General features: G+C 43.9%; 2 protein-coding genes across 4 annotated transcripts; both read right to left on the minus strand.

The window, feature by feature from the left end:
- Positions 1-731: 731 nt before the first annotated feature.
- On the minus strand, positions 732-16,759 carry tnk2a (tyrosine kinase, non-receptor, 2a). 2 transcript variants are annotated; one of them, XM_079291854.1, is made up of 21 exons: positions 16,671-16,759; positions 15,724-15,829; positions 12,609-12,771; positions 12,426-12,496; positions 11,983-12,189; positions 11,756-11,905; positions 11,555-11,650; positions 10,630-10,811; positions 10,412-10,538; positions 10,139-10,285; positions 9,779-9,873; positions 9,076-9,270; positions 8,089-8,180; positions 7,489-7,533; positions 7,144-7,382; positions 5,418-5,621; positions 4,729-5,336; positions 3,578-3,713; positions 2,945-3,040; positions 2,323-2,450; positions 732-1,762 (listed from the first exon to the last, which is right to left on the minus strand). In XM_079291854.1, exons 3-21 carry the CDS (start codon positions 12,769-12,771, stop codon positions 1,756-1,758), a joined length of 2,988 nt encoding a protein of 995 aa, XP_079147980.1. In that variant the 5' UTR covers positions 15,724-15,829; positions 16,671-16,759; the 3' UTR covers positions 732-1,755. The 2 variants fall into 2 exon arrangements, with proteins under 2 accessions (XP_079147980.1, XP_079147981.1); XM_079291855.1 differs by lacking the exons at positions 15,724-15,829; positions 16,671-16,759 and adding an exon at positions 13,879-14,013.
- An 800-nt stretch (positions 16,760-17,559) lies between these two features.
- tfr1b (transferrin receptor 1b) lies at positions 17,560-26,397 on the minus strand. Of its 2 annotated transcripts, none has more exons than XM_079292005.1 (19): positions 26,338-26,397; positions 25,058-25,101; positions 24,699-24,900; positions 24,076-24,286; positions 23,474-23,611; positions 23,156-23,240; positions 22,930-23,052; positions 22,751-22,840; positions 22,517-22,656; positions 22,222-22,391; positions 22,011-22,130; positions 21,783-21,868; positions 21,630-21,693; positions 21,491-21,558; positions 21,337-21,404; positions 20,974-21,064; positions 20,559-20,786; positions 20,281-20,430; positions 17,560-20,173 (listed from the first exon to the last, which is right to left on the minus strand). In XM_079292005.1, exons 2-19 carry the CDS (start codon positions 25,088-25,090, stop codon positions 19,961-19,963), a joined length of 2,280 nt encoding a protein of 759 aa, XP_079148131.1. In that variant the 5' UTR covers positions 25,091-25,101; positions 26,338-26,397; the 3' UTR covers positions 17,560-19,960. The 2 variants fall into 2 exon arrangements, with proteins under 2 accessions (XP_079148131.1, XP_079148132.1); XM_079292006.1 differs by having other exon boundaries at positions 25,058-25,098; positions 26,338-26,362.
- Between the last annotated feature and the right edge of the window lie 339 nt (positions 26,398-26,736).

Raw genomic sequence — 26,736 nt, forward strand, 5'->3', positions numbered from 1 at the left:
TCAAGGTGTTCGGAGTTATGTAGATCAAAAACGTACTTATTAAAGAGAAAAGCAAATTAAGAAATAACTGCAGGAAAGTAAATGGGGAAATAAATCAAAAAATGTATTTAAATGAATAAGTTAAAACATCTTTTATAAAAAGGCATTCATAAAATAAGTTTGTAAAGATTTTAAGATGAATTCAATAGAAATGAAAAATGAATTGTGTAAAAACAGAAAATCCAAAAGAGTTGTTACTTTATCATTATTCTTCTTTAATTGGATTTATTTCTCCTCAGTATAATTTGCTTTCACCTGCTGTACTGTTTTGACATTTTAAAACGATAAGAAAATAAAAAACCTGATTTATTTTCACTCTATCAATCTAATTATAGGGCATCAAACAAACCCTCTGAGATATTGCATCTTTATTCACTTGTTTATCTCCAGTTTATTTGACCATAGTATTCTTCAGTTATCAGACACCTTTGGTCTTCTATACCCTGTGGAATAGCTGCTGATGAAGTGCAGGTGGGGGGAACGAGGTGATGAGGCGGGAGAACCGGCAGGGAGCTGATTGTCTGGCAGCAACTGAAGAGGCTGATTCAGAGCAGGTGGGTAGATGAGCAAAGGAGGAAAAAACAACTAAATCCAGTCTGCGTGACACAGTGACGGACTTTAACATTCATGAAACAGAGAACACAAACGAGAGGGACTCAAATTTCACTTTATTATAAAACATCGGAGGGCATATTTCATGAATAAGCTGCTCTATAACGTATAATGCGTTCAGCGTCACATACAGCAGAGTGACGCACTCTTACATGCAGAGTAGCAGCAACAACAGACAATCTGTCATCCGTTCCGATCCGTTTACCGCTTGTAATTAATCAGCGACGACGTTCATCACCACCTGCAGCGCTAAGCACACATGCACACACTCGACACGGAGCAGTCGCCGACTCATTCAGGTGAATGAGTGTGGAATGTGTTTATGATTATCATGCAGCTGTCATTTTACATTTAAAAGGGTATTTAAATAACTAACTTGTGGAGGTTCATATCGGCGCCTAACACCCTGTGTTCATGAGGTGGTTGTAGATATCTTCACATTTCTGTTTTGGAATCTTATTGCTGACAATAAGATCAAATTCCCCCCTTTGAAAAAGCCTAAAAAGCTTTGTTTACAACACGAAAGGTACGTTGATAATACTTGTATCTTATTCACTTTGCTAACTAGATAAATCTTGTTCTGACCAGCAGTCAATGTGTCCTCAAAAATATGCACACTCAGTTTTATGCTGTATACAATACAGCATCTTATCGGTACATTTTCATAAAAACATACATCATTTGCTGACATGTCCCTTTGTTAACAGCAGAAAGGCATGGGCACACACACACACACATGGACATGCACACATTCACAGCACACACACACACACACAGTAAAGGTTTGCAGTAGCTACCAGCGGAAGCATAACGTCTCATTCACGTAATAATAATAAAACAAAAATACATAAATAGCAACTGTTCAGTAACAGTAACACATTGAACTAGCTGCTCTGTTAGCGTATGATGATCATGCGTGTGTATGACGCAGGTAAGAGCAGGAATTGACAGTACAGTGAGGCACGTACTCTGCTTCATGTTGCTCCCTTCATTAGACTGCATCGCGGTGGCTCGAGTGCTTGGAGCGGTGAGTTCTGGCGCGTTGATCCGAATGACATCAGGAGCTCGTCAGTGGTTCGTTACCATGAGGTTGTCCTCCGGCTGTCACTTCCTGTGAGACAGAGAGAGAGACAGAGAGAGAAACAGAGAGAGAGACGGAGAGACGGCGCATGAATCTATAATGTAATTAAAAATCTTCTGCTGAGATGTTTGAGGAAAAGTTAAAATTCCAATTTTTTTCCACCTAAATTTAAAACACTGTAAAAGATGAAACTTGAAGCTGCACTAAAAACAATTTTTTACAAATATAATATAGAACAAATTACTACATTTTAATGTGCGCACAGAAAATGATCACTCAACTCTGTGGTTCCTTTCAGAGTTTTTAAATCACATTTAGGTCACTGTTTTGGTTACTTTTACCATTGTGATGTGTTCAAGCTCTACTTGAAAAATAAGTATTGAGCAAAAGTAAATTATAACGCTATTACAGAGAGGGTTCTGTAACTATCACTGCATCTAAACTCAGAAAACACACTGGCGTATACATTACAGAGAGAGAACAGCTGCCATATACTGCCATAACAGCCATTAAATAATATATCTTAAATAACAGCCATTACACAGCGGACAGCTGTTTTTTTTGTTTTTCTTTCTGATGTAACTTTCTACCTGTTTCGATGCGGCCCGTACGTGTCCAGCATGAGCGTGCTGGCCTGTTCCAGGTTCAGCTGGCAGCGCTGCAGAAGCTCCTCGCACTCGGCTCTGGAGCGCAGGCCCAGACGAAACAGCTGCTCCACCTACGACACGGACGACGCGAGGAGGCGTTTTAGGCGGGCAGGTCGGCAAGGTGTGGGCTGGACTTGTGTTGCATGCATTTCTGATCGTGTTGATATTATTCTACTTCAAGCACAGCTGAGCTCAGGGACATTCTGTGTGTCGAGTGGCACGTGAGCAGAGCCACACCGCCACAATCAAATGCATATTGCTGCAATAAATGGTTCAAACCTCATCAGTCTGGATTGCCTGATTGCTTCTTCTCTATTTTTTTGGATCAGCATGTGTACTGTAAGTTTGTACTTGGGGATTTGAGATACTGGTATTTCCTGGGAATTTCTGCCTAAAACTACTTACTGTGATCACAATTTTCCAGTAAAAGAGTGCAAACATTAAAATCTAGAGAAATTGACATGTATTTTATATGTTAACTTTTTGGCAAAGCCTATTCTTGTACCTGGTAAACACCTGCACTCAAGGACACAACAGATGTGTAGACAGATGTGTATCGGTTTACCTTCAGATGATTTATGGCCTGAAGGATGCTCCAGTTGTGAATCTGCAGAGCAGCCTGACACTCCTCCAGCGTGAGGCCGTGCACTGCTCCTTGGACCTGTCAATGATAACGTGAATGTGTCATGAATGAAGGATTAAAGTTTAAAGAAACATGACTGGATCTATGGTTTCTTTGTATTTCAAACAGTAACTTCCATATCAGGAAAAGGACTTTATTTTGAAATAATCCTCTAAACTGTAAACATTTACAAAGCCTTGAAACGTATATGTTAATAATTTAACATAAAAAACAACTTTGCTCAGTCACTTGTACAATTAATCAAATTTGCAATTCATCAAGTTCAACATATTTTTCTAATTTCCCGAAAACACTTTGAAGTTTACAGTCAAACTCACACAAACTGTTGTGAAACTACAATAAACTTTATGATAATCCTAAATTAACATTAAAACAATCATCCATCCAGACAGTGGAGGAGCAGGAGATCAAGTCTGACTATGAGATCTGCTGCTTTGTCAGCATAAAATTAATAATCAACACAGGGACTTTTAAATGTTCTTAAAAAGTCACGTGAAGATAAAGCAATGAGGAGGAAAGGAGAAGATAAAAACATTTCCTTTTCCTCTCCTTTACCTGTGCGACGCTCTGCTCCTGTTGCATGCTGGGAGCTGCAGTTCGCCCGTTGTTGTTGTTGTAGGAGGAGTTTGGTTTGGCTCCGCTGGGATGCTGAATCATGGGTTTGACAGCCGCCATATTGGCTGTTCCATATCTGACACAACATATGGAGACATTTTTCATAATTAGGTATGAATCAATGACATAATGTTTATTTCATTTATATACTGACTCAAAGCTTGTATGACAAATATTTTACAATTAAATGAATCACATGCATCTCATATTTCATTCATATATATCCATTATTTTGCCAATAAACATGAAATGATATGATCAAAAGCTCCATAACGACTACGAACTCGACCTTAAGGATCAATATTCTTGTCAGTTGTTTGGTTGTTTTGAAGGTTAATATTGAATTTTAAAACTCAATTTAAAAGTATTTTAGTCAAACGAATGAAAGCAATATAAAAGACAAAAAATTGTAATAAAAACGTCTGTTAATGCCAATACGTGTTCTAAAAGTGAAGCAGAATCAAACTTAAGAGGACTATAATATCAAAATTAATTTAAAATTTTGCATCTCACACAAAAACTGCAAGATAAAACAGTTTAAATGTGCATCAAACTCCACTTTGGTCACTTTTAAGAACAGTGTTCCTCATTGTGGCTACGAAACCTCTTTTAATCAGTATTTGCCGTTCCGATTGTTACATTTTTATGCTTTCTTTTAGTTTTTTTACATCTCTTATCTATATCTCTTGTTGTGTAAAGAGCTTATGTGAAATATGTCATTATATTGCGAGTAAAACAGGAAGATTGGGAACAGATGGAATTCAAATAAACTCGATAAATGCTTGAGTGAGCAACACAAATGCAGCTCCGTGAGGCCGTCAGTCAGACAGCGTTTTCTTCCTCCGCATTGAGTGACGGCTGCGATTTAATAGAGCGAGCCTCGCCTTCTGTATCAACTTGAATTTTAAGATGTTTTGACAGTTACACACACTCGTCTCTGGAAAGGTCTGGTGTTGTACGATAGCAGATGCAACCAACTGAAACTTCTCCCACGGTGGCCGACGCAATAACGTGAAAACACTGATTATAATATGTTGTTATATTGCTGGTTAACCAAGATAGTTGGACAGTGTTTGATATCAGAAACACACCTTTCCAGAAAAGCTGGTCGCTCTGGCAGCGGGGCGGGAGTAGAGCTGTCAACCAGTGAGGAAAGGCCACGCCCCTCACTGAAGGCGAGGGGATCCAGTAAGGAGCCACGAGCTGCGAGCCGTGATGTAGCTTGAGCAGTGGAGGAGGACGAGTTGGAGGACAGAAGGGGACCCAGGTGTCCGGACGCCCTTCGTGGGGAGATGGAGAGGGGAGGAGGAGGCAGGGCCATGGGGTAGGAGGACAGAGGCGGAACCAGTGGGAGGGGGGACGAGGAGCGGGAGCCCGGCTGAGAGAATGCGTGGTCTCTGGGTGGGATCTGAGGGGGCGTGTCTTCCCCTTCGCCCACGGAGATGGAGCTGGAGCGCGGCTGCGGGTGGGTGGTGCGGGCGGCGAGGTTGCGCTTGGAGGGACGCAGCGGGGGGACGGGGCTGCGGGGAGGCAGCACCGGCCGGTCCTCGAAGCAGCAGGAGAAGGAGGACGTGGAGGTGGGGGAGGGAGGAGGCAGGTAGATCTGCCGGTGGGGGCCCAACGGAGCCAGAGGCATGGGGAGCGGGGAGGAGGGGAGGGAGCGGCCCGTTGACATCGGAACCTGCAGCTTCACCATCACCTGCAGCCAGACAGAAACATTCATACATGTCTGTTTGTGTGTATCAATCAAAGATTACTTTGAAGACTACACGTTCATTACTTCTCTCTGTAGTTCTTGGAAGAGGTCGGCGGACTGCGACTCGCTCCTGGTCGCCATAGTGCCGCAGGGCGTGGCCGCGGCCTCCTCGGTAAACCCCGTGTTGATAGACCGCACCTCCTGGTCCTCCGATTGGTCCTCGAGCTCCGTCGCGACCACGTCGTAAGACGGCTGAGGGAGAGGCCAGTCCAAGATGGACGGAGTGTCCTGAGGATGAGAATGATGGGCAATGAAGTAAAAAAAGTGATGCACAGGTTAAGTTCAGCGGTGGTTATACATATGGATCCAAAGTGGAAGTAGAACGTCTTGCATCGTTTCCATTTGTAACAATTCTTACAACAAAACATCCAGCCTTGGCTCTCTTCACATGTCTAGGTAAAGAAGCTAGTTTTACAAAAAGCAATCTGTTATCGTTGTTTATTTAATATTTCTCGTTCTTAGCGGACTTTAACGAACACCATTTCCCATAAGCCCTCGACCTTTATGCTCAACTCCTAAACGACTTCACAAAAGGCGAAGATGACGACATGTCTATGTTGTAAACATGTTAGACAACGTATGAAAACTCCACCATGAATTCCAGCTTTGAAGGGAGCCATAAGATTAGAGGAAGATGAAACATTCCTTTGAAACCCAAAGTAAACCGCTACAATGCACACGATCAATCGCTGAGCATGAATCCATCACACTGAAGGAGTCCAGACATTTCTCAGCCAGAGGCCGACGTCTGGACTTTCTTTTGAGAGCGCAGACGGTGTGGGCTTGTCTTTGACTTCAGGGTTACGTGATGCCGGAGCACAATTGCTTTGTGTTTGTGTTGGCGTGCGATGGGAGAACCAAAAGGCCAAGAGGTAGCTGAAATCCCCAGATAGGGAATCATGTGCGAAAAACGTAAAAGCGATCCCTGTCAGCTGAATGAATGAATCAGTATGTGCTGCTCCAGAAAAATGCATCACATCATCCTTCACATCGACTTCAGCGAGATAAACGGTGACACGGAGCAGAAAACGGCTGTTACGAACGGGGCTAACCGAGCTAGCACGACAGCTACAGCGAGCTAATCTGCTAGCGTCTGTACAACCGGCTGCGCTAGCTGTTGTAACGCTGCCGCATACAGACCACACAGTGTTGTTTCACGTGGTTTTATGTTGCAGTGGATATATTTCACCAGGAATCTGTGTTAAAAAAAAAACTTTTCTAACCGTTTATTCTACAATCTATATTTATTTGAGTATTATTCTGTACGTTACTCTGCACTTCACTGCTGTTTGCTCTTCTGGTTCGATAATAAACGACATTATTTTCTCAGTATTATACTCTGTGCAGTGACAATAAAGATGACTCTTATCTAATATATTTAAGTCTTTGAATATTTCTGCATGAATCATTTTATTATTCATGCCTGTGTACTGTATGCGTCTGCTTTGCATGTTTCAATCGGTGCAATTTTTTACAAATTTTGTTCAATAATTCGTTTTTTGATTTTGTTAAATCTGTCCAGGGGCTATGGATGAAAAACAGCCTTTTGATAAACTCAGGTGGTTTAACAATGTTTATAAATGTGCACTATCCCTGTTAAACAAACCAGCAAATAGAAAACATTTGAACCTAAGTTATGACGCTTCACCGTCTTTTAATTGCTTACATGTGTAGCATTTACCCTCCTTCATTCTTCAAACTCACAGCAAATTATTCTCGCATCCGACTGCTCTCCACTCTCTAACTGCACCTTCAGCGTGTCCTCATCCGGCTGCCGCGTCTCAGCGAGCGGCGAGGGCGTGGTCGAGCTGAAGCTGTCATCGGTGAAGTCGATGAGCGACACCTCGCTCTTGGCCGGGCGCACGCCGGACCCCTCCCGCGGTCGCAGCTTCAGCCCCAGGGACACTCCCAGCCTCTTCAGCCCCGAGGAGGCGCTGCTGTCGTCGCCGTCGTCGTCGTAGTCGTCCATCACGAAGTCGTAGAACGGCTCTGCACACACACACACACACGCACACACTCCAGAGTCAGGAAACATGTATTTAAAAGGACAGACTGTAGACGACAGACTGCAGAGGGCAAGAAGAGAAACACTTACTCTTCAGCTGGACGGCAGGTTGAGGCGGACGAGGAGGAGGTTGCTCTGACAAAGAGAGTTTTAGACATTTAGTCTGCGTTCACTCAGCGAGTTAAAACCACTCTGAAAGAAGAATGAGCTCAGTTTCCTAAAAGAGAAGCGCGTACAACAAAAGCCACATAGTATAAGCAGTGGTGGAAGAAGTTTACTCAAGTAAAAGTATTCCTTCACCGTCCCTTTTACTGCGGTAGCTGTTTAGTTTTGTGCTGATTTGTACTAAACTGTTGGGTTGTTTAATCTACAGCGATGCATCATATTCTATGAGATCATCATCACTTGTAGCGTCGCTGTCCTGTGAGAACCACGCACCTCGACGTAAACTTCTCATGAGCTCGGAAAAAAAGCCGTTGGCAGCTTTGTGACGATGCATTTTCATCATCCAAGAGGCTTTTATTCAGTCGTTGATTCAGCTTAAAGAAGTCGGAGAATTTTCTGAGCACTCGAAAGAAAACTTCATCCTTCAGTTTATCAGAAAAAAGTACCTCAAATTTGAATTTAAGTACAGTACATGTACGTAGTTTCGTTCCACCACTGTGCGTTTAAATGATGAGATGGATTTACTCTTGGAGCGGTTGGGGAGTTTGGTGGGCCGGGCGGTGCTCGGGTCCATCCCGAGGACGTCAGGAGGGTCCATGGGGTTCCCCAAATACAGACTGAAAGGGAGCGGACAAGTAAATCACATTCAAAGAACGCTGCCGCCGCACATTCATTCAGCATCAGTTACTAACAACATGAAATGTGATTGATGACAGTAAGAGCTGGACACACTTTGCTGCTGTAATCACTGCCAGTTCAAATGTCGAGCAGAGCATTGAGGCTTTTTACTGTTCTTGGATCAGTTGCTCTGGATTTGAGCTCGGTCTTAAAGCAGCTTAACAAGTGCATCATGTGAACTGATGCACTGCTGCACTCCAGTGGAGAACAAGCATTGCTGCAAAACATGGTTCAAGCTTGACAGCATTAATATTATATCAGGTGTGCCAATCTTTTATAATTTATGCAACTTATTTGTTGCTTACATTTGCATTATTTTATACATTTGCACAGCTTGTGTTTCATGCTGTCTTGTGTGTATTGTTTGTACCTGTACTGTACTCGGGAGGAAGCAAAGACACATTTCCACTAACCGTGGACAATGAAGTCATTCTAATGTAATACTTTATTTAGTTTACTGGTCTCCAATGTATCAAAGGGAAATCTGTGGTTTTAGATAAAGATAAATTCGTCAAGGATTAGAAAAGCAGTTTGCTACTCTTACAAAATGCGGTGTTTATCTATTCTGGCTTGTAAAATATTGGATTCTCTCCCCTGAGGGGCTGAGAGTTCATGACTACACAAACAACCGGCATGAACATGTGGAAAGATAAACCTAAAATATCTGTTATTGTGATGAAACGGGGTTCAACATGGACCACACTGGACGTTTTCCCCCCAATTCATCGTGTTTTAGTTGCACATTTAGCGTTTTTTTTCCCTACTGGACGAAAACCTTTCATTGACATTATATGAATAAAACGAATGTTTTATGAACGAGTGAGTATTATTAACCTGTCGATGCGATCTGCATGCCCCCAGCTCCTGTGAGGGTCCGTGTCTCCGTGTCCGGTGTGGATGAAGGAGTGTTTGAGCGGCCGGCTGATGTCGTGGGCGGACAGACCGGCGACCGACGTCACCACGTGACGAGGGAACTGACCGACACGCAGCGTCCCCTTGTTCTGACCTCGCCACCAGTAGTGCTCCGCCCTGAAAACACACACACACACACACACACACACGGACACATGAGCACAACAAAGAGAATAGCTTCTACTCTGTTTACCACATGACATGTTGACTGATTTGTATAATCTGCATCCTCATATTCAACATCATTTCCTAATAACGGGAGTTTCCCGAGTGCAACAAATTGTCTCTGTCACATGATGAATGTACCAATGGCAGCAAATCAAGCAAAAATAATTGCTGACTTGTGGGTTTTCATTAGGGCAGCTACACACACACAGAAGCCACAATATGTCTATAATGAGCCAGTAACAGGACAGTAATTACAATAATTTCCCACAATTCAAGGAATCCAATGCCAACAGAAGATGCATTTGTTGTCTTGAAAGGATGATGTTCATTCTGCACTGACACACACAAGCAAGACTTTCAAAAAAACAGTCATTTCGTTAAAATACTGCTTTTGTGGACGCAAATTCAATTGACATTCTTCTTGGGTATACGGCACCTTGTTGCACATCCAACTGACCTTCCCTCTATGATGGTGATGACGTCGTTCATTTTAATCTGGAGCTTGTCTTCCTCCTCAAAGTCCTGCAGCGCTTTCATATCCGTCGGCATGGTCTGCAGAGCACAAACACGCACTTACGGTTTGAGCAAACTGCTCCACAAGTCTCATGATTTATCACTCGGATCAGAAGACACAGAACACCTCATGTCGTCTTGAATAACGTGATTTATTCCTTTGCTTGTATTGTCCTTTGTTTGCCTGGAGTATAACTTCTGTGTAACATCTATTGATATATATATTGAAAGCAGGACTTTTGCTTGTAACACAGTATTTTGAGAGTGATACTGCGTTTACATCAGTAAATGATCTGAACGCTACCTCGAGCAGGAAGTCTCTGAGGGCGATGAAAGTCGGTCTGTCCTCAGGTTTGGGGCTCCAGCACTGCAGCGTGACGTTGTAAATATCCTGTGGACAGTCGTCTGGCTTACACAGCCGCTCGGCGTCCACGTCCACCTTGTGGAGAATCTGCAAGCGGACGCAATAACAGAACGCCGACGGGTCATTATTACCCGCTGAATGGTTATTTTTATCCAAAACATGAATTTCTTCCTCCCGTGAACTTTTACGGCAAACTAGAAGAGATGTGGGCACCTGGCTCCCATTAAGGCCCAGCCACGGCTCCTGTCCGTGGGTGAACATCTCCCACAGAGTGACCCCGAACATCCAGGTGTCGGACGAATGAGAGAAAGTACGAGACTTCAGAGACTCCGGGGCGCACCTGCAGAGAGACGAGGACGAAGACGGAGAAAGAAAACGTCAGCGGTTTGAAGCACCGGATGATGTGGAGTGAACCAGGACGCTCTTCTCACCACGGGAAAGGGATCTTGTGGCCCTCCTCCATGATGTATTGGTCGGTGTGTGATGGCAGTGCTCTCATCAGGCCAAAGTCTCCGATCTTCACCGTTTCATTGGTGGACAGCAGGACGTTGCGGGCGGCCAGGTCCCTGTGGAGGAAACGTCTCTGCTCCAGGTAGGCCATGCCGCACGCCACCTATACACCGACAGAGACAGTGCTGAACATCAGCAGGTACTTGAGGTACTTGTACTTTACTTTTTGTATTTTCCATTTTATGTAACTTTATACTCTTTACGCCACTACATTTGTCTGAGCGTATGATCTTATAGAATATGATCTATTGCTGTAGATTAAACCACCCAACAGAATATAAAAGAGTTAAAATGACCACAACCTATAACATCTACAGCAGTTAAAATGCAACATAGACATTAATGCAGCAGTAATATAACCCAGAAACACAATAGTAACAGGGCACAATAAGTACTTCTACTTTGATACTTTTACTACATTTTGCTGATAATACTTACATACTTTTACTGGAGTATGGCTCTGAAATCAGGACGATTTATTGTAGTGGAGTATCTTGAATGTGTAGTGTCAGTACGTAAGTACAGGATTGGAACATATCCTTCATTGTTAAGAAACATTTTTGCTGACATATGGAGTAAAACGTTTGTACTTATTGTTCATGTTTCAGAACAAAACTTCATGTTGTGCCGGATGCACTAGAATATTTACATTTGCTGCACGATAATTATTTGTTTCTCAGTATTTTCTCAGTATTTTACATCCAGTGGGAGAAACGCCTCTGAAGCACAGACGTCGTGGAAGTTTGCTGGCTTGTTGGGAATAAACCAGCCATACATGAACACCGGATGGATTTGAGGGTTCCAGTTGCTCTCGTGTGCGTTTCATCGTTCTGCTGTTTCACTGACCTGCACGGCGTAGTTACACAGAGAGGAGATGAGGATGTGACCCTGCCGCTTTCTCAGACGATCCAACAGGGAACCCAGCGGGGCCAGCTCAGCCACCTGCACACACAACACTGCTCATCAGTATCTACACACCTTATTGTGACTCAGGTGTCTACTTTTGCATGAACAATGAGAGTGTGTGTGTGTGTGTGTGTGTCTTACCATCTTCATGGGCTGTGTGAGGACGATGCCGTACAGCCGGATGAGGTTCTGGTGGCTCAGTGAGTGCATGGCGTTCACCTCCCTGATGAAGTCGTCCAGACCGTCCGAGTCCAACACCCCGGCCTTCAGACACTTCACCGCCACGGACAACTGTTTGACAGAGAGGGAGAGACGATAACCTCACACGTTCTGCACACTGTGCATCCCGTGATGTTTTCCTTTCTCACCACTCTGCCGTTGGGTCCGGTCCACTCCCCTCTCCGCACCACCCCGAACGTGCCGTCTCCCAGCCGCTCTAACAGCTGCAGCTCCGACTCTCTGATCAGGCAGGTGAGCGAGGCCCCCGGCTCGCTGCTGGCTGGTGCCGCGCCGGACGACGCCCCCTGAGGGAGGGGCTGCTGGGGGTCGGCGTCGGGCCGTTTAACCGGAAACACCTACGAGCCCCAGCATTATTTCACTCTTTATGAACATACAACATTCTGCAAACATGTGAGCTTTTTGTCAGCCTTGGAAATCAGTTATCTAATAGAAGGAATTTGTTAAAAGTTAGAATGTTGCTTATCTCATTTGGCATTCAAGCTTTTGTTCAGCTGCTGGTTTAAATCGTGGTCACAGAGTCAGAGCGTAAACGTTACCAAATACAAGAGTGTGTGTGTGTGTGTGTGAGCACCTTGCTCATCCAGGACTTGCGTTTATAAAGGGCTCTTCTCCTCTTGACTGCCTCCCAAAGCCTCCTCTGACCTGCACCAAAAAAACAACCACAAACACTGAAAACATTTCACAGACGGGACTTACCATAAGCACAACTTGACTTGAATGTCGTATTATTTAAACATGTAATAAGGAGACGAACCCGGGCGTCCCATGCCGATCTTCTCCAGGTCTTCATTCTTGACGTAGTCGAAGTGGGAGAGCCGCGTGACGTTGAGCTCGTCACGGATCCGCAGGAAGTACTGCTGCAGCTGCACATCTGTCAGCAACTCCAGCAGCCACTCTGTCCCCTCCTCACACTGCATCTGCACACACACACACACACACACACACACGTGTACCTTGTGTTACCATACATGTGAGGACGCATTGACAGAGCGCCACAGGTGCATAACTGTGTTTTTAGTATGAAGCTAAAACGTGTGTGCATGAATTGAGTTGTTGAGTGTGACGTTAATGAACACGCTGTGATGTGCAGTGGAAATGGAGCAGCAATTCTGAGCTACAAAATCAACATTAAAAAAGTTTTCCCGCTCAAACCCCCATAAAACCACAACTTCTTTAGTTTTAGACACTTGGATTAAATCGGTGTTGCGTGTTAATTCGTGAGCTTTAAAGGTGCAGTGATTTGGACGGAACCAGGCTCGCTGTTCCCCCGTTTCCAGTCTTTATGCTAAGCTAAGCTAAATGAATTTTGTTGGTATTTCTTTGTCTGCAAATACTGATATCAACATTTAAGATTTAAAGTCTTGACATAAACAAACATTGTCCATAAGGATCTCTTACATTTGTGACATTTTATTGAAAAACAAACGTGTCAGTGCTCTCTGGTGGACAAACGATGTCACTGAGACGACGTAGAACACAATGACATCCGTTACAATGCAGAAACACATAAAATAAGCCCAATAATGTGCTGCCCCGGTGCATGCTGGGAGGATTCGCAACATACCTACGTCTTGTAGCTGCAATCGCATGAGCAGCAGCCCTCAAACGATCATATTAACACTGACTGGTTTTCAACTGCTCGTTAAGCCTTTCATTCAAACTAAGAGCGCGCTGTTGCTCGAGATAACTTCATCCAGGATTAACAAAGCAAACTGCTTTCAGAGAACCAAATCAGATTAGATGACAAATAAACAGGATTGTTTTAGTCAGATAACAGCATGAAAAGCCTGAATTAGTGAAGAACAGGGCCCGGCAGGTTGGGAACCACGGGATTCAATGACATTAGAATCAAATGGAGAATAGTCTGTCGTCAATCATCAACACATTCACAAACACACTTGCATCCTCTCTGTAACACACACACACACACACATACGCCCACTCTTTATCTCACACTGCCTCTACACACATACTGTTATCACAGAAGAACCACTGCCATGTCCACCCACAACCTCACATTTTACCATTTGTGCCCCGACGCTCTCTCTGATCCTCCCGTCTCTCTCCTCTTCGTCCTCATCCTCGCCCTCCTCCTCTCCTCTGGCGTAGGGGAGTCGCTGGTACACATAGCTCTCCCCCATAGTGTACGCAGCTCCTCTCGTCCTCTGCTTGTCCCTCTCTCTCCCTCTCCCTCTCTCTCTCTCTCCCTCCCTCTCTCTCCCTCTCTCTCTCTCTCCCTCCCTCTCTCTCTCTCCCTCCCTCTCTCTCTCTCTCTCTCTCTCTCTCTCTCTAGCTGCTATTCAGAGGCGGCGTTAGCTGCGACTCTAGTTTGCTAATCTCCTCTCGGCTCCATGACCTTCTCTGCTAAATCGCTAGGCGCATGCACGCACACGTTCACGAACACACCGGGGGGCATTTGACGCCTCTCTCTCCAGTCGTATCACCTAAAGCTATCTATGAACTCCCTCCGTCCTTCCTCCCACTGGGTCTTTCTCTCCCTGCTGACGCACGGCTCCCTGCAGCGTGGGACACCTCCGTGCCTCCCTTTCTCTCCCTTTCTCTCCCCATCTCTCCCTCGCTCTATAGCCCGCCGCCTCCTTCTGGCTCAGACGCCCGAGCCGCACCCTCTGACGATAAATAATTCAGCAGCTCCAACGAGAGGATGAGAGGGAGGGAGAGGGAGCGATCTTGGGAGGAGAGGAGGGGAGAGAATGTAGATGCAAATAGGTGGACAGATTGACGGGTGAATGGATGAATGGCCAGGCCAAAGAGAAATAACAGGGAGACTCTTCCCAGCATGCATCTGATGGATGCAGACATGCAGCTGGTACAGCAGCTTTGCTTCACATCAACCAAAAACCATGAAGCCAGATGAAAATATGACGTGGTACGTTTGGAAAAATCTGCTATGAACTGATCTTATGAAAATAAATGGTTTCATTCAATTATACTTGTTTTAAAAAACAAGCAACATTAAGACATAATTCTGAGATCTGTGAAATGATGACATTTTCTATTATTTTCTGGCCTTTTTTAGAATAAACAATCGATCAATTAATTGAAAACAAATACCGAAACATGATAATAAATCAATAAATTAGTTTCAAGCCTAAAGCCACTGTTTAAGACATTTATCAAGGAACAATACATTTCAAATGTGAGTTTTTTTAGGGGGGAAAAAGGGTTTTAAACATTTAGACCATGATTTAAAGTGATAATATTTTTAGAAAAAATTGACGTCAGTATTTTTTAAATCCAGACTACAACCCCAAGATTCAACACCGTGTTTGGGTAATGATTGCAACATCTGTAGTCGTCCACACTGTATTTGATGTTAGTGATATCTCTCTGCAGGCTCTATAATAATGTCTCAATACTTCAAAATATCCGTCTTTTCTACGTTTATAATGGATGACAGCTTTTACACCTCGTATATTCACCTCAGCAGTGCACAGGAAAATACTACCTTCACTGAATTGTTTTCTTGAATATTAATTCCACAGATTGTTGCAGCCGAAGCACACAATCTATACAACATCAAGGAATAAATGAGTTCATGTCGGTATGTTTGGTAAAAGCTCATTCACTGAGCTTTCCTGTGAGCTTCAATCAAAATACAATAAACTCAACTGTAACAAATAATATTTAAATGATATATTATGAGCTTCATCTCTGTGTGCGTGTGAGCTTTTATCTCACACGCACAAATTATTACAAATATATGTTGAAAGATGTAATATTGCACATATGTTCCTCTTTCTAATGAAATTGTAATTTGCTGAAACAAGGGAGAAAAAGAGGAAGTTTTGGAGCAGCTGCGAACACGTTCCTCTCTAATCTCAACCCGTGTGTGAGTTTAATGGTCTCACCCTGCAGACGTCTTCTGGAGGATCAGGAGCTTAAAGCTGCAGTCAGGAGAGACTGAGGTCACCTGGAGTTTACCTGGAGGAGGCCAGGGATGGAGAGACCCCACATCTACACACACACGCACACACACACACACACACACACACACACACAAAGAGGAGCAGAGAGTCTGCTTTTATTCCAGAAAGAAAGAATGTAAAAGTATATAAATGAGATAAACTGTCGTGTAAAACCCAGAGCACAAACTCAATTATTTTCACTTAAATTGCTAAGAAACCAAAAGTATATGGTCAGTGTCTTCATAATCACATTCCAGGTGTGAATGCCCTCCATTAACATGCTTTTTAAGCTGGTTTTGAAACTGTGTCACTTTTACACCAACACAAAACAAATCAGGGATTTTGTTTTATCTTGAGCACACAACTTATCTTTTCTGAACTTTGGGAGCTTTGTTGGATTCCCCCATGAGAACTTGTGTGTGCAGAAGACTCCACACAAGCTCCATGTTGCGAAATAAAACACAATTTAATTGAACAATTAACCGAATAAACAAAATAGACTTTATTTCTGTGTGTGTGTGTCAGGTGGTTAAACATCTCCTGGGGGTGGAAATGGGAAAATTTCAAAAATTCTGGCGGTAGTCTGGCACAACAATGCTTTCGATGCGATTCCAGGTCAGCTCTGAGAAGTGAATGCATGCAGAGCTACCAGTAGTTTGTTTATTACCATGTTAATTGATCAGGCTGCTGCTAAAGCTGCTAAGCCTCAGTCACGTTAAGTCACACCTGCCTGTCCGTCAGTAAACATCTCACCGTGACAGTGTCACTCAACACATTCACTTTATTTCATTCATTCATTTATTGTGTTTTGGTGTAACATGTCGCATTTTGCACATTAAGAGAGGAACAAGGTGCCAAAAAGAAGAAATAAATAACTCCGGTATACCAACCTGTGAAGACGCGCTTGGCGGGAGACCAGCCCCTCTTCCTCCGGTCAGTCCTCCGCCTCTCACCTGCAGGAGCCCCGCGGGGAGCCGCGCTGTTTATCCGGGAATCGGTTAAATTCAGCGGTAATCAGTTATCGCTCTTCTCTCTCCTCCGTTAATTCCGGGACGCTCCTCAGTGCGCCTGTGTCGGGATGTGTGAGCGTCACCGTGCGTAAAAGCAACGCGCGGAAAGAGCGGCTGGCTCGGATACTTCCCGTTTGCAGGTTCAGGCTTCAAAATAAAAGCTCAGGTTTAACGTGATCATTAAGCGTGTAATTTAATAAAAATATATTTATTTTTTATAATTATTAATAGATATCGCACCCTTTGTATTTTTGTTTCATGTGTTTAAATAAGTTTAATTACAGTTAATAATTAATTTCAGTTAATAATTACTTTAAAGTTGTTTTATTTTTAAAGGAGATACATGTGTTCGATACTTGTGAAGCATTTAAATAAAATTGACTTTAGATGGGGCACACAGTTATTTATATTCTAGATTTAGTGAAGCCCAGTACATGTAGACTTATGCAAAACTACACGTTCTCTGTTGGTTGGAAAACAACCATTGGATGCAAATTATGCATTTAATCTGAAACGCAGAGCACCAGAATAAAAAAAAATGTTGCTTAATTGAAGAGTGGCACTCATGGACTGCTGTTGCCACATCTGCTTGAAGATCCAGGCTGAATCACCGTCATTACATTCCTTATTGAACCGTTTAAAAGAGGAAGGATACAAGCTCTTGATTTAAAAAATAAAATAACTTTCAGACAAGAATGCATTGAATGAGAAATAAGGGATTTGATTTCCCTTCCTTCAACATGATACACAATCAGACAGATTTACTGGATGCTAAGCCAAAAGGTTTTATTACACTTTTCTACTGAACATGGAGCTCACAGAAATATGATTTCAAGAACAGGTTTTGAAACAGTGTTTAAGTTACACAGTCAGCAGAAAATCTATTTTCTAACCTCCCAGTTCCCCGTCTCAGGATTAAGTAACATTTAACTGTGGTAGGAAAATAAAAGCGGGCTGTAACAGTATCGAGCACAACAGAAGTGACACCAGGAGAGGACTTTATGTACTCAAACATGGAATAATGTAAAATATGAAACATTGTTTGGTCTCAAGTGCATGTTCAAATAAAGAAAGTGGATTTTAAAGTTATCCTGGAGTTCATCATATGGTTTAAACTGGGTTGAAACTGTTCTTTTAACACGTTTACGGGGGGGGGGGGGAAACAAACAAACCCAGAACACATTAGTTTCACCCTAATCCCTTTGAAAAGTTTATAATCTGGTCCGAGTGTGTTGACATTGAAGAGACAGTAACGTGCAGTGAAGAGGAAACGCATGCAAAGACAGTCGTGCATGTTTGTATCTTTACAGTCACGAACACAAGGTGTTTCTAACTCTAATGGATATAATGAGCGTTCACATGCAATATTCTTATGTGTGTTTGAGTATTCGGTCGATTGATCGGATGCACAAACAAAACTGAAATCTAATAAATTGAGTCGTAGCATGATACAGGAAGCAAAAATACAGAAAAAACAAATGAGAAGCACACGCGCATAATCAAAAATGATGACAAAACGAAAATGTCAAGTATAAAACTCTGGGAAACACTGTCCCCGACAAGTTGTTCCACTCTTCCAAGTGAAATATGAGAGACACTGCTCCCGATAAATACACACACACACATACACTGGTAGGCAAAAACTACCATCACTGCTTGTCGTTATGGAAGACGCTGCTCCCGATAACGTGTCGTCGTTATGGAAGACGCTGCTCCCGATAACGTGTCGTCGTTATGGAAGACGCTGCTCCCGATAACGTGTCGTCGTTATGGAAGACGCTGCTCCCGATAACGTGTCGTCGTTATGGAAGACGCTGCTCCCGATAACGTGTCGTCATTAAGAGAATAAAGGCCTTACATATCTTTTATCAGGGGCTCCATTTAGTCAGCAACAGTTGAGGAGTCATTTGTGTAGCAGATGCTGCCGGAGGATTAGACGGTATAACCGTCATAATTATGGAAGACACTGCTTCCGATAACGTCGTATAAAAAGACAAACGATAACTTTATAGTGGACACTGCCACTGATAAATAAATAAGTATAAATAAGGTTTCCCAGTGTTTTGGCGAGAGGTCGCAGCCATGTTGAGGAGGCAGATTGGTCAGTTGCGTACATTTTTCTTCAAGTGATTAAAGTGTACTTTATAAGACGCTGCTCCCGATAACGTGTCGTCGTTATGGAAGACACTGCTCCCGATAACGTGTCGTCGTTATGGAAGACGCTGCTCCCGATAACGTGTCGTCGTTATGGAAGACGCTGCTCCCGATAACGTGTCGTCGTTATGGAAGACGCTGCTCCCGATAACGTGTCGTCGTTATCGAAGACGCTGCTCCCGATAACGTGTCGTCGTTATGGAAGACACTGCTCCCGATAACGTGTTGTCATTATGGAAGACACTGCTCCCGATAACTGTATCGTACTGTAAACTGCCCCAGAGTACACTGTGCAACATAAATGGCTTTCTTGCAAATCATGGAACCAATCAGCTCAGTTTTCTGCTAAAAGAGAAGGGGGTTTAATAAGGTTTTTATTCTTTATTCTGCCATCAAGTGCAGATTAAATCAACTCTTAATTTCTGGGCTTGTTGGAGTATTTCCAAATATCCTAAAAACCCTTTTCTACTCTTTATTTTAAATATAGATTACGGTGACAGATTATATGCCATTTTCTTGTGAAATAATTTCAGAAAACTCTCCACACAGAAGAGAATAAAGGCCTTACATATCTTTTATCAGGGGCTCCATTTAGTCAGCAACAGTTGAGGAGTCATTTGTGTAGCAGATGCTGCCGGAGGATTAGACGGTATAACCGTCATAATTATGGAAGACACTGCTTCCGATAACGTCGTATAAAAAGACAAACGATAACTTTATAGTGGACACTGCCACTGATAAATAAATAAGTATAAATAAGGTTTCCCAGTGTTTTGGCTAGAGGTCGCAGCCATGTTGAGGAGGCAGATTGGTCAGTTGCGTACATTTTTCTTCAAGTGATTAAAGTGTACTTTATACTTTCTATCTCCTCCTGGATCTTTGTGGGCGGGGCTTCGACCTCTGATTGACAGCTTGTGCTTAAGTGCTGATATTAGAGCTCCTCCCTCCGCTTACCTCGGATTGACCGGCAACACACACACACACACACACACACCCACACCTCCCCCGGCTCGTCTTCAGATCTGCTCGTCGATGTCCCAGATGTTTCCCACCATGGCGTTGGCGCACCCCTGCAGGTTCCAGGTGGCCAGGGCCAGCTGTGTGCGGAGCTGCTCCATGTCGGTGATCTCGGCGATGGACGCCAAAGTGTGGGCGCCCCGACCCAGCAGGAGGTGACGGAAGGGAGTCTCAACGGGGGACACGTACGGAGAGAGGAGGGTGTGCTCAACCTGGAACCAAAAACGCAGAGCATCACACATCTGAGCGGTGATGAAAACATTCCAACGATTGAATGAATATGCATGTGACGACGTAGAGGTGTCAGTGTGCGTCTTACACTCATGATCCTGTCGTTGAGGATGCGACAGGCCTCTTTGTCGTTGACGTCGGTGTTGAGGATGTCGGTGTTGATGCTGCGGGCGGCGCGATTGAAGGAGCCGCGTGCTCGGTTCAGCCAGTTGGGATTCACTCCCTTCAGCTGCCCAGACTACAGAACGAAGAGTCGAACAAACGTGAACACAAACATATTTATAAGAGGAAACATTCTGGTCTTAACAGCTGGATGTCAAAACATAATAGGACCGGAAACAAACGGTGTTTAGATGTGAAACCGACCTTTAGGTGCTTGTTGATGCTTCCGTAGACTCGGAACACGCCGTTGGTGATGATGCCGCTGTACCGGCTCACATCCAGGTGGAGCAGGTGGTCGTGGACCAGCCGCAGAGCCATCTGGCCGGCAAACTGTGCCGCCACCGCCGCCATGTCACCGGTGTGATGGTTGGTTTGGTAATCCAGGTGCTCCATGGTGTCCAGGTTGGTGCCGTAGTAAGTGTAGGACTCGGTCTTTAGACGCAAATTCAATAAAATGTGCACAAAAACAGCACAAATATGTGGATTAACTGACTGTTCTGTGATCAGAATTTAGGACATTTTTGCATTTCACATGTGAATGTTTTGAGCAAACGAGGAAAAATGATGGAGGTTGTGTACATCTTATCATAACTGCTGATTGGTTTGCATGGAGACTCACGTTAGGAGAGATGAAGTGGAAAGAGATGGAGGGAATTCCAGAGAAGGCCAGGAAGGGATAGGCGGGGTCGTCCATTGACATTGGCCTCAGTCTGCACATAAAACAACTTATTTTATTCTACAGCAAAAAGATGGATGATCAAACCGATTAGATATTATTTATGTTGCTTTGTGCTTCTTTGCGAGCATGCTGTACTAGTTTAGTCCTCCCTTCTCTTTAAACAGGGTTACCACGGATCATAGGAACGTCTTAAATATCCTTTTCAGAACTATTTCCCCACAGGATTCTGGAGTTGTTCATTTAAAGATGGTTACTTTGTACACATTTCTCTTCGATGGTTAATGATGCTGGTTGTTTACTCACGTTTCGGCCTCCCAGTTACTCCTCCCCCCCATATCGTACACAGTGCCAGAACCGAGAGGGCTCTTCACCTGCATGGACGAGGCAAATCAAAATGAATGCAAACACCTCGGGGTTTGTACAGAAGTTGATCAGATTTAAGTTGTTGTGTCGTTACCCCTTTCATCGTGTTCTCCAGGAGGCTGTAGAGCAGCGGACTTGCCGACGCCATAAAGCTCCCACGCCCTTTAGAGGAGATAGTCAGCCACTGGAAACCTTAAAACATGCGATGTAATGAAGGCGTGTCCTGTACTTACCCATGACCGCTCCATCCAGGCTTATGTAGCTGATAACATGTTTGTCAATAGAGGACATATAACCCTAAGAACACACACATACCAGAGAACATAAGTAGTGCAGGAGAGAGAGATTTTTGTTGTCAGTCTAGCTCTTGTTATTTCAGTTCTCACCTCCAACCACTCGGTGGCGCCAACACTTCCGTACTCTCCAGCGCTCCAGCTTGCAAACACCAGGCTTCTCCTGGGTCTGAACCCATCTGGAAAACAGAAAACACATCATTGACGTCATGCAGGAGAAGAAGCAACTCTGTAACGGAGAGTCCATGGTAATCTGCAACCACAAGAGTCCTACACACTGTCCCTTTAAGAGGTTACATCCGTGTGCGTTGTATTCGTTACCGTTCTCCACCATCTCGTGAACGGCCTTGGCCAGCTCCATCAATATGGAGGTGCCAACGGTAGCTTTGGCGTACCCGGTCTCCCAGGTGTCTCTCTGCGCTCCCAGTACAACGTAGCGATCTGCAGATTCACAAACAGACACCAAAGCGTTACCCTACATGTACGATGGAGATAAGATGATCCCACTGTGGCCGACGACAGAGAGAGGTACCAGGATCAGTGAATCCTTTGATGACTCCAAACACGTTGTGGATCTCCTTGTTGACCAGAACGTTGTTCACCTCAACGGTGATGTTCTCGCTGCCTCCCAGCCTGTAACTCACTGACAGCAGGTTGCCTTGAAAACCGCTGCTTGCATCCGGTTCAGGACCTTCGATATTCCTAAAGAGAGCGATATACACGATTAATTACTTAGTAAACATTATAGTCAGGGTTAATACTTCATGATAATGCTTCACCAGGCGCTCTATGAACAGCTGTTCCCCTCAGTGTGTGTGTGTCCTTACTTTAGAAGAGCCAAAGCCATGTTGGCGGTGATGGTCTGGGCTGGGATTTTGGGGAGACCGGAGGACTTGGTCGGGGGGAACTGTGTGTGGTTGAAGGAGGGGAATCCTGGGGTGTAGGGGTCGCCTGAACCCAGATGGACCTGCATGAGGACAGACACAAAGTCAATGCACAATACTGTACTTGCTGCATTGGCTAATGACGGCACGCTACACAACTAGTAGGTGCAGACTTACATGCCCGTAGAGGGCCGTGTTCGCTACATAGTCTGTAGTGTCGGGGTAGATCAGAACAGCAGCGGCTCCTTTGGTAGCAGCATTATCCACCTGAAGCAACACAGTCAGTGTCAACAAGCTTTTCGTAGAAGAGACAGAAACAATACTAGGCAGAAGAAGCTGTCAAAATCTGCAGTCACCTGCTCTGCAAAACTGATATCTCCGGCTCGGAGCAGCAACACACACTCTCTCAGTTCAACTTTCTTTCTTTGCAGAACATCCAGATCCTCCTGACGGCCGTAGTTGCCATACACCAGCTTGCCCTACGAACACAGACAGCTGTAAGCTAAAAAAAGGCAACAAAGCCCCAGTTTACTGAGCCTTAAAAGACTTTGAATTGAAGTTGATTATTTAAGGAAGACTCACATGAACTCTGCCAGTCTCACTGTAGGCCAGATACCCTGTAGGCTCGAAGACATGGGAACCGAACTCAACACGGTTTGGACGCTCTCTGCAGATAGGAAGTCAAAAGCTTGTTACAGTTCCATGAATCTGTTTTTAGAAGTGTTTCCTACGGCAGCTTATTTTCCATAAGCTCCCTGCCTTTTATTTTTATTACCCGCACCCACTCGACCTGTTCCAACCCGCAGAAATATACATTAATAAACCATATCGTAATACTTTAATTAAGATGTACCATCCTCCCACCATTTCAAAGATATATATCCCTCAAATAAGAAATACCTGTCTGGCGTCTGCAGCTGAACGTAGTGGATGTCAGTCCAGGGATCCATCTCCACTTCCTTGAATTGATCAAAGATGCGGCTCGCCAGCTGATTGTCTTCTGCACTTCCTGCCGAACGTCTGGGCAAATCAAAGTCACTGCGGAGACACAAATGGCCTGAAATGACTCTTCATGCCCGTCTTAGATACACATCTGCTGCTTCTTCTTCTTCAACAGAGCCTTTTACAAAAACAGTGTCATAGTGAGTCACAATATCTTGCAGTGGTAGTTCAGCATTGTACGAGTTTACCCTTCCTGCACTTTGTGTGACGATTCAAATCATGAACAGTTGAGCAGCTTGAGAACTCGGCTGTGGGTGCTTCTTTGGTATCAGCGTCATCCATTAGTCACGCAGCTTGTTGGGTGTCATCCCTCACATGATCACTGTAACCTTCCTCTGTCTCATTTGTATTCTCTAAAAATAAAGTGCCACCCGATCCCTCTCTTCCAGTTCATTCATATGGATTATTCCTCTCCCCCCTCACAGGAAGTCGAAGGCTGTTGAGACTCACAAACCATCACCACATTAACACAAGATTTACTTTTGAAGGACTCAGTGTACCGTAAAGTTTCGTGAAAAGCCTGGCGGGTGAGTTTCTGCGCGAGGAGTTGGGTGACGTCCTCCCAGTCCATCTGAGCATCCGGAACCGGTGCAACCGGTGTAGCAGCAGCAGTTGGCGTTACTGCCAGAGGAGCGTCCGTCTCCGTCTCTTTGCCACAGATCACTTGCTGCACCTGAGTTTCACGGTGGCCGAGGTAACCAAGCAAGTAGCCTGGACGACGAACATGACAGAGACACGAGGAGCGGATTAAAAGAAAGTTTTAGAGCAGCTTTCTAACTCTACGGGTTCTCAGATGTTAGCACCGGTCTGCTGTGCGTTTTCAAATTTGTGTGCGAGCGGTTAAGCCTTTATTTTTGCTTCCTTACTGCCGTGTTGCTGGAAGGTGCTTTATTATAAACCTCCTTTACAAATATAGAGATCATTCAATCAAGTTGTATTATTATTATTATTATTATAATAGCACCATATAGAAATGTTTGGCAAATGATCGACAATACAAAAAACAGATACAAATGGAGAGAAGCTAAAGATTTGCAGTATTTTCCTTAGTTTCTCCCCTAATATATTCATAGTCATCTATTGTATGATTCAGACGATGACGATGATGATGAGCGTGTCTTACCGATGACAAATATCAGCAGGGTCCCCAGAGCCAGGTAGCAGACGGTAGTGCGGCTCTTACGTGGAGGAGCCGGTCTGAAGCTCGGGGATCCCCCCGAAGGGTCCTCCGGCTCAGAGGCCTCGTCCGACAGTTTCACCTCAATGTGTCTCTCTCCGTCTCGAGCCGGCTGCAGAGTGAACCTGCTGTAGCGCTCGCTCTTGATCTAGAGGCAGGAGAAGACGAGAGACCCACCAGACCAGTGTTAAAACACAGACTCTGTCTGGTCTCCACATGTGACTTTGATGCCGCGTCATCACCAGTCATATTCCAGTGGACGTCCTGCATTCACGTAAAGAAGGTAACAAGTAGCAACCTCTTACCATGCCGTTGAACGCAGACCTCACTCGATTCATCGCTGCTGCTGCTGTTACAAAGACATAGCGTGGGAGACGAGGTGAGGTTGTGAGAGACAAATTAGAACCACAAAAGCAGAAAGTAGAGAGGGAGGGGACAGGATGTGGAGTGAGTTGGGTTTATAACAGAGTTTTTATTCCGATCAGATGATGCGTTCTCTGGAAACAGGCATTTTGTTCTTCACTGAAACCAACACAAGGCCAGATAATAGAAGTGACCTTCAGTCATTGTTTCCACATCACAACGGCGATACCGGTGATACCGGTTCATTTATAAACGTGTCAGACGCAAACTACACAAAAGGAGTCAGTCAGAGCTTAAGAATAAGTGTCTGTTCCAACTGACAGAAACATGTGGTGTTACATACATCTTCTTCCTCCTCCTCACAGGGACTGGTGCAACATGTTTATCGGGTTAACTCACTTCCTCATTACTGAGCTGAAGCAGGAAATAGCAGCTACTTTTAATTACCAATTATTCTGGCAGTTTCTTTTTTTATATATTTTCTGGATTATTCAGTTGGTAGTTTATTTTACTAAATGTCATAAAAACTAAAATATCAGTTAATTGTCATCAGCAACATTTTGAAGTTTGCTTGAAACATAACTACAATTATCAACGAATTATCAAAATGTTTGCAGATTCATTTCCTGACACGATGTTAGGAGGAAGCCTCATTTAAATGTTTGCTGCATGTTGTTATTGTATCAGTTCATGAGAATATCGACCCAATCATTTAGTTATTAGCATCAGCTTCCAGTTGTTTTAATTAAATTGAATAAACACGGATACATGTGAACGTGGAGTGTAAAGAACCCGTTTGGGAGTGGTCACAGAAGGTTGCATCACATCTAAACTCCTCTTTACTTCCTCATCACAGAACAGGTGACATTTGTAAGGTAAGGTAAATTTATTTGTATAGCACATTTCAACAACAAGGTAATTCAAAGTGCTTCACATAAAACCATTAAAAGCATCAAAACATAAGGCAAAAGAAAAGGAGATTTAAAAACAATTAAGAACATTAAAAAAAAACAGTGCAAGAAATAAAATGCAGTAGTAAAATGCAGAAATGCAGGAAATTGTAGCATCATTTGTAAGTTAAGCTTGTTAGCTTTACGTTTTGTGTCCTCCATTTTTATTTCGTTTGAGCTGGAGTCACGTAAACAGGCAATGCAACTCAACAACTAGTTGACTTTGTAACGCATACATTGATAAAAATGTCTGTTAATGTCAGTTGTCTCACCTTATTTCCGCTCAGACACCTTGCGTCTCCTTGATTGTGAGCTCCTGTCACTGCTTTTCATGAACCGCTCTGTCGCGCAGTGATGAGTATCAGGACAGCCTATTGGTCAGGCCATATGACGCGAACCAATCAGGTTACCAGTACTCGGTAAGCATCGACGCCTGGCCAATCCTAGCGCTTGATAGCTCCAGAGGGCGGGCCTTAGTAAGAAGATCAGCCTAACGGCGTCATTATTTATTCTTCTTCGTCTATAATAGTTCAAAGTTCAAAGTTCAAACTTCAAAGTTCACTTTATTGTCAAAGTTTCCACATGTGTTATGCATACAGAAAATTCGAAATGCCGTTTCTTGCAGTCCCACAGTGTAATATAGACATGAACATATAACATATAATAGAATA

Source organism: Melanostigma gelatinosum (assembly GCF_949748355.1).
Source record: "Melanostigma gelatinosum genome assembly, chromosome: 20".
NCBI classification, from domain to species: domain Eukaryota; kingdom Metazoa; phylum Chordata; class Actinopteri; order Perciformes; family Zoarcidae; genus Melanostigma; species Melanostigma gelatinosum.